The sequence below is a fragment of the Salvia miltiorrhiza genome, chromosome 3, assembly GCF_028751815.1.
Source record: "Salvia miltiorrhiza cultivar Shanhuang (shh) chromosome 3, IMPLAD_Smil_shh, whole genome shotgun sequence".
Taxonomy (NCBI): domain Eukaryota; kingdom Viridiplantae; phylum Streptophyta; class Magnoliopsida; order Lamiales; family Lamiaceae; genus Salvia; species Salvia miltiorrhiza.
In genome coordinates, this window is record NC_080389.1 from 49,616,552 (window position 1) to 49,621,071 (window position 4,520).

The window sequence follows — 4,520 nt, forward strand, 5'->3', positions numbered from 1 at the left end:
TTGTAGTCATTTTGGTTGTAGTTATTTTGTTGTAGTCATTTTGTTTAATTATTGGGATGGAATTTACTTATGTTGGGACGAAAATAATTAATTATTGGTTGTATATTCATTTTGGTTGTAGTCATTATGTTTAATTATTTTGTTGGGACGAAAATAATTAATTATTTTCGTGAATTACTTATGTTATTTTGTTGTAGTCATTTTGGTTGAATTAGTTATGTTATTTGTGAATTAGTTTGTATATAAATTGATTTAGTTTAATTTTAAAATCATTTCAATAATTTAAATAAAATACACAACCAAAGAATTGAATTGGGTAGTGCATAAATTGAAACTAACGAGAAGATCCTCTACATGTACATAATTATTTTCGTGAATTATTAATAAATTGTTTAATTCTATTTGGTTGAATTACTTATGTTATTATTAAATTTTGTGTTATTTTTCTTAATTAATTATATTTTGGCTTTTTAATTGATATATTTTTGGTATTGAATAGATCGGTTATCGGAGGCCCAAAACAATAAATCGCCCCGGGACGCAGATCAGTTCTTACTACAAGACCAGTTATTTGTCCCGGGTACCCGAGCGACTGAGGGAAATTGGGGGCGACGCACTGGAGAATACGTTCAGGCAGGGTTGCTTTGGACATTTGTTGGATTGGGAGCCGGGCAACAGGTGCAACATGGCATTGCACCATATTGTCTCTCGTCATCTGCTGGATAGTGACGATGTGATGTGGTTCTACATCAACGGCAAGAAGGTTTGCCTTGATCACGCCGCTTTCGCTCTTGTGACCGGATTGCCATTTGGGCCACATCATTTCGATCCATTAGCCTCCCACAATTTGAGAAACAATGTAGCCTACACACGTGTTTGTGGCGGGCAGCGCTTGTCAGTTCAGGAGTTGGCAAACATTTTTTTTGATCAGTGGACGGAGATTGTCGACCCCGACGGCTCGGTAGCACTGCGTGTGGCCCACCTGTTGGTGCTACACGCATTTGTTTTGGGCGTGGATTTGCCACGACCCGTGGAGATCTGGACGTGGGCTTTGGTGGAGGACTTGTCGGAGTTCTCCACATTTCCTTGGGGTGCAGCGGCATATAATCGCTTGAACTACAGGATGAAGAAGATGTCGACTTGTGATGCATATAACACTGTAAGATTAGATGAAAAAACTACTTAGCCGCCACAAAAGTGTAGCCGTGAGGATTTAGCTGTGTCAAGCTTCATTACCCACGGCTACAGCTTTAAAAACTAATTAGTGGCGGCTAATTAGTTTTTCAAACTTAAATGACATTTTTGATGCATAATCACATAATTTCAAACTCTGTAATGGTATATTCTAAATTTATTAGTACAAGTTGTTCGTTTTCCCAAATTCTCATTCATAATTTCAACTCATAATTGTAGTGACATGTAAATGGTGATCATTGTTAAGTAAGTCTGATTTATCGTTTGAATTTGTCAAATATTACAATTGAATATATTTATCAACGTCAAACAAACCAAAATAGAACAATTAGCCGCCACAAAAGTGTAGCCGTGTGGATTAGCCGTTCTAATGTAACTACCCACGGCTACACATTTTTTAGGCACATTTTGTGGCGGCTTTTTAATCATTTTAGTTCCTAGTTCATTATAAATTGTTTAACTCAAACTTAATTTATCGAATTTCTTCAAATTACAACGTTATGATTTAATCCATCAATCCGGTCAACTTATGATATTTTTATCAAAATTATATAGTAATTCATTTCTATTTCTAATGTAATAATAATAATTATTTAATATTTAGAAGAAAAGAACAATGAAATTGAAATAATATCATAATAATTAGAATAATATAATAAACTATAGGACAACATATCATAATAATTAGGGAACTCTAAATGAACTTAAATAAAACAGAAAAATAAATTAGGGAACTCTAAATGAACTTAATGTCATAAATACGACTACGCATCGGTGGCCGTACCCTTGCACGATCGACGTGTGTGACCAGACCCGCCACAGAGACCACACGTTTTGGGTGCTCGTTTCTTGCTACTAGTTGATGCCTCCGCTGTTGATGTGTTTTGAGTCGGCCTTTCACCTGCGGATCGAACTCGAGTTTCCTTTGGACGACCAGCTTGTCGCCGAGAGAGATTTGGTAAAACAAGCTGAGATGCAATTCGGAAAGGAATATTCCAATTCTCTATGGGAGGCAAGTGGTTAACGTCACCAGAGTATGTGTCAACTAGTGAACTGTTCCAGTAGTAAGAGTGCACGTAATCCTCCACTGACTCGTTCGCCTCACTGCAAAACAAACGATTATACTTTTTGTTATTTAATAATGGTCATGAATAGAAATGACATACGTAATGGCTGCAATCGCATGAGAACACGGCATCTGGTCCTCGTTGAATTCGTTGCATTCACAGCTCTGCTTTTGAAGGTCAACCATATAATGGCGACCACTAGCACGAACCCTGTATTTTCTCTCGGTGGTCCTCTTGGCTGTGTAACGACGACTTTTTACAAGTTCTGCACTGAGCTTCTGTTTTGCCTCCGGAGTCAGATTTTCATCGCTCTCTTGTGCGGCCGCAAGCCTGTCGTTGAACCACTGCTCGACAACTAATCTGACTGCCTCCAACATCGAGCAGATTGGAAGGCGCCTGGCCCACAGCAAACGTGCATTAAAACTCTCGGCGGCATTGGATGTAAGGAAACTGTAACGGGACACAGGACATTGTGATCGTGCCCACTTCTCCGGGCCTACGCGCAACAACTTCTCGTACGCCTTTGGCTTCAGAGCAGCCATGGCTGACATTGCACGCGTGTAATCTGATTGCTCGTAGGCGTATGCAGCCTGGCGGGAAAGCTCAGCAACACCGGGCCCGTAACCCTTCATCTTGTTCAACAAGTGGTAGTAGCAAATACCGTGAGTAGCATTTGGAAACTCGCTCTTCACAGCATTAGCGATGGAGACATGCGCATCAGATACAATAAGTAAGTTATCGGGCTCGCCGCAAGCACCTCTCAGATGTGACATAAACCACTTCCACGACTCATCATTCTCGATCGGACCGACACCGATCGCCAAGGGAAAAACTGCCTCGTTTCCGTCTTTTGTCACGGCGACAAACAAAATGCCACTATTTTTGCCCTTCAGGTGTGTGCCGTCAACCACAATCACTGGTCGAAGGTGAAAGTAGAAAGGTGAGATGGAAGCCCACAGAGCAACAAACAAATGTTTGAACCGGCAGTCTACATCTACGTCCAAATCATATAAGGTGCCAGGATTCGCTTCCTTCAGGGCATACAGATATCTTGGGAGCAGGAGGAACGAATCATCAACTCGACCGTATATCATATCCATCCCGAGATTTCTTGCACGCAGCGCGACATCATATTTGATTTTGATGCCGAAATCACGTACTAACTCAGCCATGATGGATTTCGGCTTAATGACCTCTCCATCATCGCGTATTCTGTTTGCCACAAACGCTGCCACCACCTTCGAGTGCGCCTTGATTTTTTTAGCTGTGCGCAAGTCCCCTTCGCATGAATGCTCTTTCAACTTATGCACTCTCCACATCCCTCGGCCGTGAACAGACGCACGAAGATCGAAATTGCAGTTGTCAGAGTGCTTGCACGAGAAATAGACTCGTCCCGGATCTGAGCGGACAACTTTTGTCTCAGTGCCTCGCTTCATGTTCCACAAACCAACAACAATGATCAGGTCGTCTTTGCTGTTGTAAAAAGAATTCTTCTGCAGATCATCAACTCTAGAAGGGTCACTCTCGCGAGCAACCAGCGAAGCCGAGGCGTCCACTGGAATCAAGGGAACTAACCAATTAGTTAGATCACCGGTCTCGGCTGTCGGATCTCCGTCACGTGTTGTACTTTGTCGGATCCAACCTACTCGCTCGGTCTCCGTGAAATCAATTAGATCGTCGTCTAATAAATCCTCAGAGGCATCAGAAGCAGTGCCCACCTCGAGCGCAGGGTCAAATTCTTCGTCATCAGAATCATCATCGTCTCCTGATGCAACCGAGCCTTCAGCTTCGTGCTCAGGTTCATCATCTGTCCGCACATCGTTCAATCTCCCACATACTTCATTAAGCCTTTCGGTTTGATTCCATGCAGATTCGTCTAGCGGTTGTCCATCCCATGTAAAATATTATCGTGGAGGCGAGCTCTGGACACCATGAAACGACGTATGATGATAATACGGCGTCTCATACTGACTGCATTGTGCTTCATCTACGTGTCCCGAAGGTTCAGCAAAATTAAAAGTAGGGATGTAGGCTTCTTCTACAATCGGACCGTTGTAGTGCTCAACGTACACCATGGGATAGTCGGCAGTTGCCAACAAGGCTTCCACGTCATCGTCTGTGGCCAAGCCACATTTCATCTCCCTACCAAATAGATTGGTCGCCAAATAATACAATTGGTAGCTCGAGCTCAACGAATGCGTCCTCATAATATTGTTGACGCTGCACATCAGGCTCTCAATAGTTTCGTTGACGAGGGGA

The 4,520-nt window shown here is 42.4% G+C and overlaps 1 protein-coding gene across 1 annotated transcript; it reads right to left on the reverse strand.

The window, feature by feature from the left end:
- Positions 1–1,816: 1,816 nt before the first annotated feature.
- LOC131016352 (uncharacterized) lies at positions 1,817–4,146 on the reverse strand. The gene is made up of 2 exons (XM_057945049.1): positions 2,361–4,146; positions 1,817–2,298 (listed from the first exon to the last, which is right to left on the reverse strand). Exons 1-2 carry the CDS (start codon positions 3,695–3,697, stop codon positions 1,959–1,961), a joined length of 1,677 nt encoding a protein of 558 aa, XP_057801032.1. The 5' UTR covers positions 3,698–4,146; the 3' UTR covers positions 1,817–1,958.
- Between the last annotated feature and the right edge of the window lie 374 nt (positions 4,147–4,520).